The sequence below is a fragment of the Drosophila persimilis genome, unplaced genomic scaffold (assembly GCF_003286085.1).
Source record: "Drosophila persimilis strain 14011-0111.01,24,50 unplaced genomic scaffold, DperRS2 tig00000124-arrow-pilon, whole genome shotgun sequence".
NCBI classification, from domain to species: Eukaryota; Metazoa; Arthropoda; class Insecta; order Diptera; family Drosophilidae; genus Drosophila; species Drosophila persimilis.
Genome location: NW_020825294.1, coordinates 97,718 through 115,226, shown reverse-complemented (window position 1 = coordinate 115,226; position 17,509 = coordinate 97,718). Strand labels below are relative to the sequence as shown.

The window sequence follows — 17,509 nt, the reverse complement described above, 5'->3', positions numbered from 1 at the left end:
CTTCCCATAGAAAAGTAATCCCAACTGATACCCATTTGAATATTGCACGAGTACCCATCTCCATCTACCCCATCTTCTCCGTCTTCTGGCGGCTAGCTGCAATTTGCAACTATCTCTGGGACACGACTTTGCAGCAGAATCTCTTCCAGAAGAAGTTTAACAAAAACGTATACATAATTTAATAGAATATTATTTTCTGCTGCGACGGCAGTCGGCAGTCGGCACTCGGCAGATGGCCAATGGCCGGGCAGGCAACAATAATGCATAGATAATGCAGCCCCAACATTGTCCACGCCTCCTGGCTCTTTGGCCCTCCCTCTGAAGAGATAAAAAAATGAATTTCCTTGGGTTCCTGCATCAACAAATTATAATTGTAGTGGCTTCAACGTGGAGAAGAGCACCGCCAGAATGGAGGTACGGCCCGGTACGGTCGGTGGGTGGGTCAGTTTTAGCGTGCGTTGGCGAAAGTCATAAAAGAGAGAACCACTGGCAGCTAGAGCCCCTGCAAAGACCCCAATCTTCCCAGTCCCAGTCCCAGTCCCACTCCTACTCGTCGTCGAGTCGAGTGGCGGACAAGTTGACGTTTTCTGGACCTGGTTCCTCCTCCCATTACCGTCTCTGCTCCTCCTCCTGCTCCTGCTTTCTCTCTCTTTAGCTGGAGAGAAAGTATGTTAATAAAAATTTTAATTTATCGCCGAGCATAAAAAGTGGTAAAGTGCTGGACAGGCACAGGCCCCGACACCACCCCCCCACGCGCCACGGCGCCGTTAAGTATGCAACGATATTTTAATATATATATTTTTTCATATTTTTGTATTTCTTGCGTGCTTCAACACGCACAAAACGCGTTCGTTTCCATCGTAGGAGAGCTCAATGGGCTTCCACCGTCTTCCACCCCTGCCCTGATCCGGCGGCTCTGTTCTCGATGTCGACGGTGTCAGTGACGCCCTCGTCCACTTCGGAATAACCTCTCAGAGTCGCCGGCCCCCCACCCCATTCCCGTTGGCTCCCCGGTAATAGTTTCAAGAGTTTTCGGCCAAGCAAAATACTGGTGGAAATGCACGCCATGTGCCGGCTGCAGACTCCCCAGATCCCTGCCCCATCAAGCCACGCGAGACGAGGCGTCCACTTCAAAGTTCGATTTTCTGTATTGAAAATTGGCGTGCATTAGTTCCAGACTTTCCAAAGAGCTGGCCCAGAGGAGGGAAGGAATCACCAGAGGAGTGTGGTTCTATGATGAAGAGCAGAGCGTGCTGCTGTTGCGACTTTGTGTGTTTTTTATACTTTTTGGCCTGGCTTTAATTAGTGGCAGTGGCAGTGGCTTAATGCTTGAATAGCCCTGCTGTCGGAGGGGAAAAAGCGATGAGATCTTAAAGGTTTCCTTTGAAATGAAACAAATAGGGGAATTGTTTGGCTTAATAAGAGAATAGTCAAGGATAGAAAAGAAACAGGCATCCATGGGATAGGGCCCCTTCCGGTTTCTCTAGGTAAGAAGCCCCATGAGAGATTTAATCAATCTAAGAGGGAGTAAAAGGAAGAACTTTCTAAGGAAAGTAGATTGGCACATCCTAATGAGAGTAGTCTGCCACCGAGTCCTTTAAAATCTGTCATTGGCTCGCCGAATCCCACAAATGGTCTCTTCCATCTGGCAAAATCCGCACATTGTATGCGACTTTCCGCCATAAAACTCCATTCCCGACAGAGTCGCAGCCAGCGGAGCCTAAGCGTGTGATGTACTCTCGTAAAACGACTAAAATTGTACGGGAAATACTGTAATACATACGAGTACGAGTATCCATGATGCACAGGCCATAAATTACGGCGGGGCTAATAAACTTGTACATGAGAGTACTCGTATAATAGTTTGTCTGGTTGGTCTGTCGCATTATAAATAGCACACACAACACAACACCCGCCAACCGCCTCCCGCCACCCGCGGAGTCCCCACAGCAACCACTTTCCGTCCCGCCCTCCCATTGAAACCGCCTCCCACTACGAGGGGGATGGTATGGTGCCCCCATCACGATCCACAAATGCGACTCTAAGCGGAAGTGCAGGCACAAAATTTGCTCCCTCCTTCCGGTTTCCGTGCAGTGTCGGTGGTCTCTTTCTCGCCATCTGTCCTTCGTCCTTCCTCCTTCCACCTTTGTCCCTATGTCCCCCCGCCCCCCTGTCTGTCTCAATGTCTGCTTCCATGTGCATCGTAGCAGAAGTTTGATAAATTAAATTGTACAGCCCCCAACTCGTATTGCGACATTTTATGGTTTACTTTCTTTTATACCAACTATTAGAAAATGTAATAATAAAATATTTAATGGCCACCTCTTTGACCAGCAACCAGCAACCAGCAACCAGGACCGGGGTCCAAAACCAAACAGAAGTGTCTTTCTGCCCGTCTGTCCTTCTGTCTGCTGGTCTGTCTGTCCGTCTGTCTGCCTATCTGTCTGTCGTTGGATTCTCTCAATAAATGTTGAATGAACGGAGAAGGGTTTTATTTTTCTATAGCTTTGGGGGGCGAGAATTTCTCTTGAAGGTGAAATAATTTTGCGACTCTTTCGACCAGTTTATTTGGTATGAAAACTCTGGCCATAAAGACGTGCCTTCGGGCCTTGTTAGCAACGAAAATATTTGTCTTTTTCAGTTGATACCTTGGGGTGGGGTGGGGTCTTTGTGGGTATCTTTACGACAATGTCATTCAGCAGTAACTTCTGTTTTCATACGATAAAATATTTGCTAACTATTCGAACCCAAGAGGCCTTTTTTTCGTGCAAACCTTAAAGGCCGACTGCAACCTTAGATGGATCCCTTGATGTCCTTCGCTTCGAAGATCCACAAGTAAATAAAAGAAATCGCATCTGCTTTTTTGTTTGGCTCTAATTAAAACCATAAATTACGTCTGGCTGAAAGTCCGTTTCCATTTGCTCTGCTTTCCTCCTAACTGCATTTTTAATTGCTATTTGCGGAACATATTAAAAGGCTACACCAACAACTCCAACAACTTACACCAACACCATCCAATAACAACAGCAACAACAAAATGATTGCCCAACCGAAACGGAGGTGCAAAATGGTAAAAAATAACGCCATAATTTAGCATCAACGCCTTTCGAAGTAGGCCAAAACATATAATCAGAGGGCGTGGCCGAACATGGCAGGCGGAAAAACCCACAAAATTGCAACGAATAAAAAATTGCAGTAAAAAAGGACGAAGCTGAAATGATTGTAAAAAGGAAAAAAAATCTAAAAAAAAGAGCGCAAAAAGAAAATTCGCTTGCAAAATTATACGAAGGCGACGCTCTCTCACAGACACCCACAAACACACACACACACATTCTAGCAATTTTCGATGTATCTGGCTGTGTATGTGTTTGCATGTGTGTGTGTGTGTGTGGGCAGGTGTCATGGTGGGATGTGTTTTAGGGGGGCATGGGGGCATGGCATTTTCTGGTCTACAGATAATTTCTTTGCCTTTTCCCACATTGCAACGAACATTTTTCCCAATGTATTTTTCGCAAAGTTTCCGGTACGCTCGGCAGCAAATTTATTGAACCATGAAATGTTTGTGTACGTGTCCCGGGCCCAGGGATAGAAAACCTGACAACTGGGGCGTGGAGGGGGATAAGGATGTGGAGGCTGCTGCCACGGAACACCTACCAGGGAGGAGGGCAGGCGGGAGGACTCTTGTCTGCGGAGGCAGGGCAACGATCGCTTCGACTCGTCTATACCCCGTAAACTGTCTGTGACTTGGAAGGCAGCCATTGGATTGGTCATCCAAACGCCCAAACGTGGTACAAGATACCAGAGTCTGGGGTTATTCCATATTTCTATCTATATTTCTTGCCTATCAACTGAAATAGAGAGAAGTCTATCGGTTCCATTGATAATTATAAAGATATATGTAGATACCATTTAAAGAAGATAGAAAGCCAGCTGAAGATGCGCTCAAGGAATCTCCAGTAAGCCTTTGATATGCCTGTCCTTAAGTATCATGCAAGTATACGGGATATCTCTTGGGTAGACTACTCCCCAACCCCCTTGCACACCCATAAAGACACACACAAATACACACAGACAGTTTTCACTTGTTAGTTGTTGTCTTATTGCTTATTTGCTCAACTTCTGATCCCCTGCCCGCCCCGCCCTCTGGTTCGTGTGCAAACTTTGCATTACTTTTGCTCTGCCACACTTTTGCACACACAGCCAACCCCCGGCCCTCAGCCCCCAGCCGCCCCTTCACCCAATCCCGATCCCCGTGTTCCCCCATCTGTGGCACGTAACTGCTTTGTTTTTGCTTTTGAAAATATTTAGTTGAACTTTTTATTTAACGCATCAATGGATGCCACTTGGCTTCGGTTTGGCTTCAGCTCCGACTCCTGTCGGATCCTTTGGCTCCCTTCTTTGTTCATTTCGATTGGAAAAACCAAAAGGGGTCGGTCTGCTGCCATTACAGTGGCTGTTGTTGTTGCTGCTGCTTATTTTGCCCCGTTACTGTTACTGCCACATGCCTCATAATTTTTCATTGCTATCAGAGTTGCTGCTGCTGCTGCTGCTGCTGCTGGTGCTTGGTGGCTCTCCCTCTTCCTATCGTTGGCCATGAAAAATTGATGCCGGTTTCGATTTGATTGGATTTCAAATGCTATCGAAGTATATTGAATTGCTCTCCCCTTACCCTTCTCCTTCCCCTTCCCCTTCCCCTACCCTACCTGTGGGGGCGGTATGTTGCATGGCGGCAGGGTGGGGCTGCTGCAATCATGGACTGGGAGCTCTGATTTTCTTGGCTGCTTAGGTAATTGCTCTTGAAGTTATTCAACTTCTTGAGGGGCTCCTTTCCCGAGGTGTTCTTCGGGTAATTAATCTTCTTTCTTAACCCTTTTTAGCCCGGCTTCAGAGTTGTTGTTATCCCATAAATTGGATAATAAATTGCGGGGCAAGTGTTGCCTGCAAGTGGGTAAATATCACACCTTTCGATTGGAATATTGATGGATGATCTGCCTGTCGAACAGAACACTTTGTGACAAGGTGTCGCCGCATGACAAGCTGAAATATGTTGAAGGGGCACTGCCAATGACAGTCATGCATTCGAATTAGAGTGCTTTTGCAGCGTTCACTCCTTAAATGGGACCCTAATTGAAGTTCTCTCGAAGGTCTCCCTCTTAATACCCCCACTCCCCATCGAAATCAACCGCTTAACCTCTCCCCCATCCCCAAAGAGGCACCTCGCAGACTACCTCTATCCGAAAAACACAAAAGTCAACTCTAAACTCCATTCATTAGCGAATCACTGCTGGAATGAAATTGTAAAAGCCAAGTGGAACGTCCCCCAAAATGCACTTTTTCCTCGACTCGAAACAGGAGTTCCAGTAATTCAATTAAGCTGCGGGTGGTTTTCCCTGCCCCCCACCCCCTAGCCCACTCTCGGTTTTTAGAGTCGCGTTTTTGGGGGCTCTCCTCTCGCCGGACGGACGGACTTGTTCACCTATTGATCGTTTATTCAATTATTTGCGTCGTCATTCATCCGTAGTTCGGGGACCCTAGTCGGTGGGTGGTGGGGAGGTGCTATTGGTACCCTAGTCGGCGGGGCTTTAGGCGGTATGTACATAGGCCCTTGTGTTAACGAAAATGCCAGACAAAGGCGCCAGCTGCCACCCGAAAACCCCCCCAACCCGAACCATCTAGCATCTGGATAATGCAAGTCGGCATTTCTATGGATGCCTTTACATCGTTTCCGTGGCATTGCTTGGCACTATATCAAACGTATGCCACCCTCCTCAACCCCCTCAACCCCCTCGGCACCGCCCACCCAGTGCGTTGCGCTTTTGGGTTGTTCCAATTTTCAGCTTTTCCTGCATTTAGCAGAGGGGGCGGGAGGAGGAGGAGACGTACGGAATGAAAGTGGATGCTTGGCCAAGGGCCGAAAAACTGCCGTAAACTAAATTCAATTAGATTTCTTTTTTCCTTTTTCTCTCTCTCCCACACATATACGAGTGTGTCCCTCTTCTCCTCTGCCAGTCCCCTTCTCTCTCTATCTTTTGGCTTCTGTCACAATGGATTTGCATAGCAGAATTTTCGCTTTGAATTTTCGGTGCATTTTTCCTGCAACATTTCCAACATGTGTAAAACGGAAAATTGATTTGATTAAATGTTGCAGGAGGGCAACAAGTGGACACCGCCTGCCCCGCCCCCCACTGACCCCCACTGCCCCCCGTCCATTGAAATGAATGTGAATATGGTGCTGGCGCTGAGTACCGAGTGATTGGGGGCATGCCTCCCGGATGCTTATGCAATCGTTTCCACTGCATTGTGCGTGACTGAATGACTGTGCGCCTGAAGGGGCGGGGCGTGGAGTGGGAGCGACGGTCAAGGATTTCGACAGAAATTGTGAATAGCTTCGAGTGTGAGTCGATGGGATATCAAAGCAAAACCCTTGTACAGTTGTGTACAAGAGCCCTACAGAGTTGTCACAGACAGTTACAGCTGTAGAGTTGCCAAACTATTGGGAAGGATTCAAGGGAGACTCCCGCCGAAATAAGAAGGTTTTTGCAAAGTACGAGTATTGCGGTTGCAAATTAGTGATTCATTCTGGTTCTAAAGTTGCCACCTTAAACTCGAATAATAAGATAGAGAAACTACACAATTGTTGTGACAATTTAAAAGCCACATCCCAGCAGGCTCTTCAAATTGTGTACAAAAGTGCTTGAATGTTGTTTGCCCTGAGAATCCTCTGGCACACTTTCAGTGGCACCTTTTTGTTCGTTTTCGTTGAGCACAGCATTTGGAATTTAATTAAAAATACATTTGGCAGCTTAAGAGCGGGAGTGCACATGGAAGTAGGCTCTCAGACGCCAGACGCCAGACGACAGACGCACACATGCACACAGATTTAAGCCGAGACTAAAACTTGGCTGCACTCAATTAAAAGTCCACAAAAATGTTTGGCAAGTATCCTTTTATCCTGTATCCTATTGCACCTGTGTGTTGCCAATCAGAAAACAGTTTTCTCTCCCTGTCCCGCCCCCTGTGTGGGTGGTATATGGTGGATTTATGGTTGCAGCTTTAAGTAAATTGTATCGGGTTTAGGACTTAAGCACTTCTGAGATCTGAGAGCAGCAGCCAACAGACAGACCACTAACTAAATGGTTCTCTGGCTGCTGCGTGTGTGGTCTATGGGATGGGGGATGAGGGATAGGGGGTATAGAGGTATTCTCTCTCGTGCTCGTTGGTGGATGCGGATGTGTATGTGTCGTGTACGTGTTGGTTGGAAAAACACATCCAAATCCGAAAAGTAACCAGAAACAGCAGCAACAGAAGCCGCCACGCAGCTGTTTGTTGTACTTTGCTGCATACTTTGCGGCGCACTTAACTATGCAGCCACACACACACACACACACACACACCCACGCGGCAGACTGCAATGTAATTCATTTTTGACATACGCAGGGGCCAGGCAGCAGGCGGAAGCAGAGAGCAAAGAATGAGGAACTCTCGGCGGCAGCTGTGAACGCTTTCACATATTTATATACCCTGTACAAGTAGGGGCACAAGTAGGGGTATATAGCACTCAAGGGAAGGTGTGCCAGAGGAGGCAGTATAGCCAAAGGATCACTATAACAGCCAGAATAGTGAAGCCTTCGAGTAATGGGTATTCGCAGAGTCGGGTCACCGTTTAAAGCCCTCTTTCTTGCTACAACTTAATACCTTGCCCAATGTTTGCCAGTGTGTGGGTGGGCCTGTGCGTGTCTGTGTGGGTGAGGGCTTAACTTTGCATGCAGCAAATAATTAAAGCATAAAAGAAGGCGCCATTGAGAGGTAGAGAGGCACGAGAGGCAAAGGGGAGTGAGGAGCAAAAGCAGGTCCACCAGCAGCTAGCTGAGCAGCAGACGAACAGCCGAGCATCGGAGCAGCCGAGCATCCGAGCATCCGAGCAGCATGTGTCATCTCATAAAAGCTGCCTTCTGCCGTGTCATTCCTTGTGCGCCTTGTGTTCTGTTCCCTTTGATGCTCTCAAGGAGCAGAGGGGGGGGAATGGGAGTAGCAGCCACAGCCACAGCCACAGAAGCAACTCCTTGTTGAATGTGCAAATGAGCTCTCGTCCTGGTTTTGGTCCTGCTTCTGCTCCTGCTCCAGCTTCTGCCCGTGCTGGCCCTATTCTTGGTTCTCGGTTCTTGGGTCTTGGGTTCCCGGGTCCGTGTTCTTCAATCTAAATTGAATATTTTAATGCAAATTTAATGGAGGTTTTTGTTCTCTGCTCTCTCGCGCTCTTCATCTCGACACGTGGCATGGGGCATGGGGCATGGAGCATGGGGCATGGAGCATGGCTAGGTGCGGTGCCGCAGTCCACATCGCATTTAATTTTGTCTCAAGTTCTGTTCCTCTGATGTTGCATGCATACTCGTACACGTGCATGCCGTGTGATGGCTCCCCTGGGGCTCTTTCTGGCTCCGGGATCTTCTCGGGGGATAGTTTGTTGGATACGGAGATACTTGGCTGCACAGCGGGAAATTGTATCACTAGAAAATGTTGATGCTTACTCTGGGAATTCCTGCACTCATCTGTTATGATGGGAAACTTAATTTGGGAACTTTTATTGTATGGCATTTCCCAGAGACAGTTCTGAGTGGAGTTTTTTTATCGTTTCCTCTCTATAAAACCGTTAAAAGGTGAGATTAAGTGCCGTTACTGCCCCTGACCATCGCTCATTCGGGGGGCAGTGTGGCCTCTGGGCCACTGAGAGTCTCATTAGTTCTAGAATCGTGCCAATTCCTCTCTTCTGTCTTCTATCTTCTGTCTTCCAGTTTGTTTGTTTTTCTTTGCACTCATTGAAGCAGTTAACAGCTATCGCTTTTCCATCTTCCATTCAGCTATTCATCATTGTCGCTCTCAGCTCTGCTCTGCTCTGTCGATGCGATGCGATTCGATGCTCGGGGCTATACTCGTACTACGATGTGGATTCACCTGCAAGTTGCAGGCTATCCTCTGCCATTACCAGGCCATTTGGAAGCATAGATACCATAGGCCAAAGCCAAAGCCAAAACCGAGCAAACACTGCTCCACAGAGCGGAAGAGCAGAAGAGCAGAAGAGGGGCGCTGCGCCACAGAGACAGATACAGAGAGAGGGCGAGGTAGTATATCTAGATAGATATAGTAACTGGAACTGAATTGTCACATGAAACGATTTTAATTGCATTTTTGTAGCCTTGTTTTGTTTGCCCTCCCCCCTTCCCCTGTTCCGTTCCCCTACTGACTGCCCTGCACTTGGCATCAAAAGCAAACAAACAGCCAGGACAAACGATAGAGGGAGTACAAACAGAAGGACCAATGATACGGCTAAAAAATCTCTGCCCTCCCGATGTTTTCCCTGGGTTTGGGTCGTAAATTTAATAGCCTCTGGCTCCCGGTTGGACTTTCGGATCGTTTGATTTATGTGATTTTACAAAGAAATGTTTTCTCCTCCCCTCCTTGACTTTAAAGATTCAAACAAGTTGAAAAGTTCTGCTGCTCCTTCCAGCTGTTCCCCTCGTTTGCGTACCTGGCGCTATAAAATTGTCATTAGGCCCGAATCAGACACACACGTGGCCTTGGGGGTGGGGCAGAGGCAGCGGCAGCGGCAGAGTCCGAGAACCAGGCATAAATCACGCATACGCCGTGTTGTGCGTGCCACAAAACCTGCGGTTAGTTCCACTCCTAATTGTGTGGAAGGATGTGTGTGACCATAGAATCTGCGACCATGGCATATGTAAATTTGGAATTTGTTGGCCATAATTTAACGAATTCTAAGCCTCGCTAATAAGCCAGAAGGGCCGCCGGCCCATCCACACTCGGAAAACTGATTGGAAAACCCCGAAAACCCCAGCGTCATACTGTGTTTTAATTATTTAACTCTGCAAATTGATTTAGCCGATGTGCCTCGAACGCACTTCATCGCCGCATGGCTCCGACTGGCAGCTTGTTTGCGGTTCTTGTTAGTCGCGTTTCCAGTTCGCGGGAAAAGTTTCCCGGCAATGTTTGTCGCTCTCCGTCGTATCTTGTTGTGGCTTCAATTTTAGTTTTTGTTTTAGTTTCGGCTCCGCTTAAGTGTCTGTCAGCCAAAAAGGTAACCGAATGAAACGTCGCTAATGACTGGATAAATATTTGTCCCGCCCGATGTTTGGAACCAGGAAGAGTACTTCTCTTTCCGTAGAACGTGACAAGCGGCATTTCGAAAGTTTCGAAGCACAACTTTTGGTTTATAATTAAATGTGAATGGTTGGCAGATGATTGTGATTTGATTACTCCGTGGGTAGAGAGCAGGCAGAACCACTTGCCAGAACTTTTCGTTGGGGGAGAGGGATGAAGTGAGAATCTTCATCAATTTGACTTGAATTTTGATTAATTTGCCACCTCTTGGATGCAGACCACTTCTTTAATCAAGAATTCTACTAATTTCTTCAACTTTTAATCAGTCCCTTGCGGGCAGAGCCAGACATCACCAGAATCCAGTGATGACCTCTGCAAATAGTGACCCTTGCCCACGCAAATGCCTTTCGGTCGTCCAATTAGAGGATACTCTGCCTGTTCGCCCTTTTTGCGCCGCTTTTCATATGCTAATTTCTTGTTACACTTTTTACTTAGCGAATTTCGTGAATATTTCCTTGAAATTCTTAAGAGTTTTCCTCACCTTACAACTTTTTCTTTCGGCTAACAATGAAAATATGCCCCAAAGTATTTCTTTCGTGTTGGGCGAAAAGTTTCCGCATTTAAAATTAAGCTAACAAGCTGAAATCGTTTCTGGCACCCGCCCGCAGTCAAGGCAGAAGGACGACATTCCTCCGCAGGACATTCCGGCTAATGCCAATTATTGTAACAATATCAAGACGTTGGATCCAAGAAGGAGGACCTCAAAGTGGACAGGGGACAGCGGACTGGGGACAGCGGACCGAATAGGAAATGCCCAAATTGCTGTAAAAATTGCGAGCAACAATTTGCTGCTGCGGATATCTATTAACGAGTACATAAATGGCTGCCAGGATAACTACATATATATACTTATGGGATGTCCTGTCCCCTGCTGGTGCTGCTCCTGCTGCTGCATCTAGATCCTAGATTGAGTAACTGCCTTGGCAGGCAGCAGCCAGGCCTCGACAGCAGCTCCACAATTTGTTTTCTCTTTTTTTTTGAGCCAGAGACCCCGACAACAATCAGTGGCAGTGGCAGTGGCAGGACAGAAAGGGAATCACTTTTTGGATTGTCGTACACTTGGCGAAAAATAAGAAAACAATCTATGGAGCCTAAAAACCAATGGGTGGACCTAAAATATATGTTTTCAAATATGAAAAATAGATATTTAAAGCAGTACAGTACAGTAGAGTACAGTAGAGTACAGTACGGTATGTCCTACACTGAATAATTATCAACAAACTATTTTGTTCATGGTGTAGTTGTCCTTGTCGTTTCCAGAAAGAGAGCACAGGGAAGGTCCTGTGCTTTATGAGGCTTTAGCCTGGCTGGAAGACGGGTGAGTGGGCGGCAGAGGGTTCTCCGGTCTGGGGAGAGTGTCAAAAAACTTGAACGCCTGTTGACACACACGCGAAACACTTGAGCGAAGGGCATGCGGTGGCGCAGGAGCAGGAGCAGGAGCGGATTCTTTTGGTTTGTGGCTGCCGCTTGTAACCGCCAAAAACATTTTGCTAACGATTTATGTCCGTTGCATGCTCACTTCTCCCTTTTCGTCCTCCTCCTCGTCCGCCGTTTCCTCCATGTCCTCGCAGATAAATTCCTGCTACTTTTTCAGTCGAACAGTCTCGTGGGCGCTTCTGTTTCTGCTGCATCGTGCGCTTAATGGCGCATTGCCATCATGCCACCATCATATTGGGTTTCAGGACATTCAGGACAGCAGCAGCAGCAGCAGGAGAAGCAGCAGCAGAGCCAGTCGATGGCACTCTGCGGCAATAGCTCCAAGCAATTAGTTTAGTTTTACGTTGAAGATTTGCCATCGAGGTTAAACGGGGGCCGCTCCCTGTCGCTCCCAGCCGCTCCCAGCCGCTCCCTGTCGCTCCCTGGCGATGCAGTCTAAGTGGAAACGATGATGTCGGGGATTAGTGGATGCTACTCCAAGTGGCCTGAGGTTGTGGCAGGAGGGATGGAGGCATCCTTTGGCATTTGTTGAGAGGACTCCAAGCCACGTTAAGTGGATATCGGAACTAATGATGAAAGGGGAAGGCCGCTGCTGCTGTGTTCTATCTATCAATATCTCTGCCACTCCTCCACACTCTGCGGTTAGGGAAGGGAATTCGCCCACCTCAAATGTGGGGATTGAGACTAATATCTATTCGCATCCTTGCCTGGAGAGTCTCCTCTCATCTTTGCACCACATTCTGGCTGCTGCTTTCTCCTATATTTGCTGGCGAATCCTGTTTTCTGCTAGGACAACTTCCAAAAGTTTTAATTAAACCAACGGAAATGTGTAAAGCTTTTACTGCTGCTGGTCAGCGCTGTCAACACATGCAAGGACATGCCGGCCAGGATAGCACAGGCCACGGTGGACACACAGATACATATGCTCTACACACTCTCCTGCTCTCTGGCGCTCCGTTCTCGTATTAAATCTGAGCTGTTTTACAACAATTTTTGCCATTAACACATTTGGCCAAAAGTGCTCCTCCCTCGAGTGGGTCCTGGGCAATAAGCTTCTCTAAAAACACACACAAACACAGCCAGGGAGACGGGGAGAAACACAGAGCCAGCCCGCAGGCAATGGAGGAGCAAGTTTTCGTCGAGGCAGCAGACTGGGTTAAAGCCTAAAATCCTTTAGCATCCTGACAGCTGTGAAAAAAGGGGGACAGCTCGGCGCAGGGGGGGGTGGAGATGTAACAATGGACACAGGACCTGTGTCAAAGTTATCCAGCGAAGCGACAAAAAATGATGTATCAAACTGGACAGGACTCTCTGTCCACTGTGCTCTCTGGATCAGAGAAGGGCAGGGCAGGGAGGGGCCTTGGGGTCTGGGGGTCCTTTTTTCGTATTTAAAGTTACACCTAGAACATCGTCAGCTGTGCATCAGTGTCCAGCTTTCAGGTTCCAGCTTCCTGCCCCCAGGCATCTCCTTCTCCCATCAGTGGCGTGTCGTGTTTCGTCCTGAGTCGCTTCGCTGGGTTTGAGTCTTCCAATCCGCCCATTTGTGGATGTCCCATGTCAAGACCTTCCTTTGAATGCTCTGCCCTTGTCCTGCTTCTGCGTCTGCTGCTGCTAATGTTTTTCTTTTGCTGTAAGCCACTTTGTTTCTTTTTGCGGCTTTTTATTTGAGTTTTGTATTAGTTTTTGATTGTCTCTCGATGAGTTTCGGGGCTTCTTTTGCTTTTTATGAGAATGTCCCATCCTATTCAGGGAACCACAAAGAGAGGCTGTCCTATCGTATTTAGCGAGCCACAAAGACAGTTCAAAAGTATGAAATGCGGGACATTTTCTGCTGAACAGAATGTTAACTTATCGCTTGAGCTGTTATTTTATAGCATGCGATAAGTTCTTCCTGTTAAGATGGGTTCGTGTCCTGGCTATGTGATGTTATGGAAATGTTAACGAACATTGGACTCGTTCTGTTGTTTAGGTTGCGGACCTCGAACCTAACAGAATGCTGTTAACGGTTAACATTGGAATTCAAACGATTTTCAGTCCCCAAGGGGAATTCAAAGAGTATTTTGGAACCATTGCACAATTTTCTCTGAATTTACACAAAGGCAACGCCTTCAGTTTCTGATTTAAGATAACTTTTATTAAAACTTCAACAAAAGCCACCCCTAAAGGTAATTTTATTGTAAATATTTGCCTCCTCTTTCTTGTATCATCTCATATTCTCCCAAATGCTCCCTTTTATCTCCATCTTTTCATTAAACTTAACCCCCGAGAAGGTGCCTTAATGCCGGACCGAAGTGTAAACAGCAAACAACTAATTGTCGGAGAACACGCACAATTCTCCTTTGTCCGCTTCCTGACGCGCCTTTTTTTGGGATATTTATGGCGAAGGCGGAAGAGAAACAACTTTGCCGGGAAAAAGCGGAGGAAAATGAAGGAAATTTAATAAATTACAGCACATAAGCCGGCTACAACGGGGATGGAAAAAGATGGATAGCAATAGAAAGAGAAGGAGAGATAAAGGGGAGAAAAAGAGAGAGATTCAAATACTATCAGCTGTTTTAGTTTCTCCGGCGCGTACCATTTGCATTTCGGATTCGCAATTTGTTGGCCCTCTTAGGGACGCGCCCTTTTTAAGCCTTATATTTTATATTTTTTCCGGGCCGGAGCCAGAGCCAGTCACCGTTGTAAACAAATGGGTTTTCCTCCCTTTGATGGGTGGTGGGTCGTGGGTGGATGGAGCGGAGTGTCAACAGAGTTTATGGCAGCCTTTTAGGCGGCACTGTTAACTCTCTTTTGCTCTCTCTCTCTCTGTATTGATTTGTTATGCACGCTCTGCGCAGTCGCCTCTCCCTCTGTCGCTCGCTCCGCAGGCTGCAAAGTGCGGAAAAGCATGGACCGGGCCGTACAGGGTGCACTATCTTCGCGTTGCAGGCACCCTGCTGCACAACTCAACAAATTAGCACACAACAAACGGAGAGCGGGAGAGAGAGAGCGAGCGAGTGGCAGGGCGAGTGGTGCAGCTTTCGCCAACACACACGCAACTTTACTCTCCCGCGCTCACACGCACGTGTGCACCGCTCTCTGGCGCTCTCTCACAGCCGCTTTGTTTCTTTGCAGGGGTGGCATGTGGATAAATTTCAGCCGCCATGGATCCCAGTGCTCTACAAAACATGGATCGGGACGCATTAAAGAAGCAAATCGAGAATATGAAATATCAGGCCTCCATGGAGCGCTGGCCGTTATCTAAATCCATTGCAGAGTGAGTAGAATAATTATTTACTAAACAAAAAATATGCAATACACACAGAGTGAAAAAAAAAACTTCAGCAAAGAAAACAGTTCAAGGAAAATCAGGAAATATTCCCCAAAAATTATTCAGTGACGTGCTTGTGATGTGTCCCCATTTGCATTAACGAATTCCCCCAAAAGTCTGGCCTCTTTTGGGGCAGTGGCTTAAATGGGTGCCTTGAGTGCCTCACACTTCGTAAACCCCGGGTGAAAGGAGAGTGTGCATTTGACCGTGCCTCCCTCCATCAGCATTTTGCTTGTTTGCTAAATATTTACATAAATATGAAGTTGTTTTGCTGCACGGTGGTTGTTCCTTTGTTTTTCTTCTTCGAAAAAGAGTCTCCAGGAGTCACTTCCTCGTTATACACACACACACACACACACACCTATACCCGACAGTATCTGTGTGTGCCTGCTTCCCGTCTGTGTGTGTGTGTGAATGTTTGTGTAGACAGCGGCTAGACATGCGGCTCCGTTCGTTCGGTTTTCCCCCTCATTCTCTGTGCTTCTTTCCCCAGGAAAAGAGGAAAAGCGTCAAGTGAAATTCTCATCTTGCTACAAGAAATTTCTCAGGATGCAAATGGTGAATCAAGCATCAGAGCATCACAGAGAGAAATAGAGAGAAGAGACGCGACAGAGAGGGAGAGAGAGCAGCAGCAGAGAGAAGGAGTAAGAGCCGTCGGTAAAGTGGTTTTGCCGAATGAGAAAATTCCTATTCTGGCAATTAATTCTGAAGGCTGTCCCTCCATTCAGGAGGAAAACTCCGCTCTCATTAGCAATTCAATGAAACGAAAGCGGGATAATGGACAGGGCAGGACTTCGGGGAAGTTCTAAGGACCGAACCGAAATGCATTTCTGGTACGATTTTGGGCGTCTTTTAAAACTTATTGGTCCTCCGATCAGAACTTTCGTGTTCCAGTTGTTTTGGGAACTTTTCTCTATGGTTTCCTTGCCGCTTGAAAGGGTGGCAGTGGAGATGAAAGTAGAATTAAAAGTCTTCCCAGTTTCAATTTCCTGCTAAAACTTTCAGTATTCATTTCCGGAGATACCCTAAAAGCTGCAACCTTTACGCCGAAAATAGGGTATTCCTTATGAAAGATAAATTAATCCAAAGAACTTTTCGTAATCAACAAACTTTTACTAAAGATAATCTTAACTTTTCTGGTCTTTCATTCAGTGAGTAAATAATAAATTCAAAGGCTGTACATTCCATTTGAGGCCCCGGTACTCATCTTCTCCAGGTGGTTCCTCATTTAGTCTCTTTTTGAAACTTCTCAAATTCTTAGATGCGTTTAAAAATGCTCTTAAAATTATGTTTTTTTCGAGAGCACTTTTTAGTAAAGTTTCCGCATAAACTTCTACGGCTATAATTTGAGTAAATTCTAACCACTCCCACTTTTCCATCCCACTTTACGAGCATATGGAAGGTTCCACTCGTCATCTATCATCCAGGTGGCTCCCCATCTACTCGGAGTCCTGCCTGCAGTCCTAGTGCAATGTTTTATTCAGAATGAGGGCATAAAACCTTTCACATAAATCACAATTAATGCTGTGCCCCCGTCCGCTGCCTCTGCCTCTGGCACTGGCTCTGGCTCTGGCTCTGGCTCCCTCTCTAATGGCCAACTTTTAATTTAGCTTTCGACCCAAAGGCAAACAATTATCCGTCGCTCACTCTCACTCTCTCTCGGATTCAGTTTCTAATGTAATTTTTTAAATAAATACTCTACAGAGGACAGAGTCACCAGAGCAAGAGTCACCAGAGAGAGAGAGAGAGAGAGAGAGAGAGCTGGAGAGAGACATGAAGATGAAGGCGAGACCATCGCAGAGACATCCTCTGATTTAGTTAAACATTTAGTCAGCAGCTAATTATGAATAATTAATTGGCATGGCACTCTGTGTAGCTGCTTTCACTCTCTCTCTCTCTACACCTCTGCCCCTCTCTGGTGTTGGCTCTCATCTGTGACTTAATGTGCCTCGAAATGGGCTCCAAATTGTGTGCGTTGCTGGCCGCCGGCAACGGCATTCATAAATAATTTAGCACCAGACTTTAGAGTCGGTTACCGCGCTTCCCCCTTAGCCTTTGGGCCATCTCCTCCCACATTTCTCATTCCACAATTCACACCCATAACCCTTACCCCCCGCCGCATTGTTTAAGCCACTGATTTTCCTGATTTTCAGTCGACACTCGGCTTAGTCTCGGCTTGGCTTTCATCTCTCCCTCTCTGGGAATATCTCAAAAAGAGAAATACTCTTTTTCTCGTATAGGTCTCCTCTCTCTCTCGCTGTTAAAGTCTCTGCGAGTCTCCATCGCTAATGAGTCACGTAAACTTTGCATCTTTTCTGAAGGTGTTAATTACAAATGTGCTGGGAGAATGGTAGAGCTGCCGGAGAAACAGCTAGGGATGGGGGCTTACGAAAGTCGACTTAAATGTTGACTTAAACATCAAAAACTTTTAAAACAAAAAGAAGGACATTTATGCTAAATGTTTTAAGAGGAACAACTCTCAAGCCCCAAGCAAAAGCTCCAACTTCAATGCGGAACAGACTCTATTAATCACGAATTCAATGAGTAATAATAATAAAAGCATTCATAAATATCTAAATCAGTTGCACC

The 17,509-nt window shown here is 46.7% G+C and overlaps 2 protein-coding genes across 3 annotated transcripts in view; one reads left to right on the top strand and one right to left on the bottom strand.

Moving 5' to 3' along the window:
* Positions 1 to 17,509, top strand: part of LOC6593468 (guanine nucleotide-binding protein subunit gamma-e) — a 37,231-nt gene that overhangs the window by 2,835 nt on the left and 16,887 nt on the right. The window contains exon 3 of one of the 2 annotated variants that reach the window (XM_026988050.1): positions 14,725 to 14,866. In XM_026988050.1, the coding sequence (XP_026843851.1) occupies positions 14,754 to 14,866 (113 nt within the window). In that variant the 5' untranslated portion in view covers positions 14,725 to 14,753. Of the gene's footprint in view, positions 1 to 14,724; positions 14,867 to 17,509 lie in introns of those variants that run through there. The other variant, XM_002019190.2, reaches the window with a different exon arrangement.
* LOC6593467 (borealin) overlaps positions 1 to 17,509 on the bottom strand; it is a 43,612-nt gene that overhangs the window by 9,261 nt on the left and 16,842 nt on the right. The window lies entirely within an intron of this gene.